The 279-nt window shown below is 64.9% G+C and overlaps 1 protein-coding gene across 1 annotated transcript in view; it reads left to right on the top strand.

The window, feature by feature from the left end:
- Position 1: 1 nt before the first annotated feature.
- The window catches only part of DRD5 (dopamine receptor D5), a gene marked incomplete at its 5' end in the record, with an annotated part of 1,824 nt that continues 1,546 nt past the window's right edge, over positions 2-279 (top strand). The window contains 1 exon segment of the mRNA XM_006779351.2: positions 2-275. Coding sequence (XP_006779414.1) covers positions 2-275 — 274 coding nt within the window.

Raw genomic sequence — 279 nt, 5'->3', positions numbered from 1 at the left:
GCTGGGCAACGTGCTGGTGTGCTCGGCCATCGTGCGCAGCCGCCACTTGCGCGCCAGGATGACCCACATGTTCATCGTGTCTCTGGCCGTGTCCGACCTCTTCGTGGCCTTGCTGGTCATGCCCTGGAAGGCTGTGGCGGAGGTGGCCGGCCACTGGCCCTTCGGGGCCTTCTGCGACGTGTGGGTGGCCTTCGACATCATGTGCTCCACCGCCTCCATCCTGAACCTGTGCATCATCAGCGTGGACCGCTACTGGGCCATCTCCAGGCCCTTCAGCTA

The sequence above is a fragment of the Myotis davidii genome, unplaced genomic scaffold (assembly GCF_000327345.1).
Source record: "Myotis davidii unplaced genomic scaffold, ASM32734v1 scaffold960, whole genome shotgun sequence".
NCBI classification, from domain to species: Eukaryota; Metazoa; Chordata; class Mammalia; order Chiroptera; family Vespertilionidae; genus Myotis; species Myotis davidii.
The sequence above is the reverse complement of the archived record's forward strand: the minus strand, read 5'-3'. Positions and strand labels throughout refer to the sequence as shown.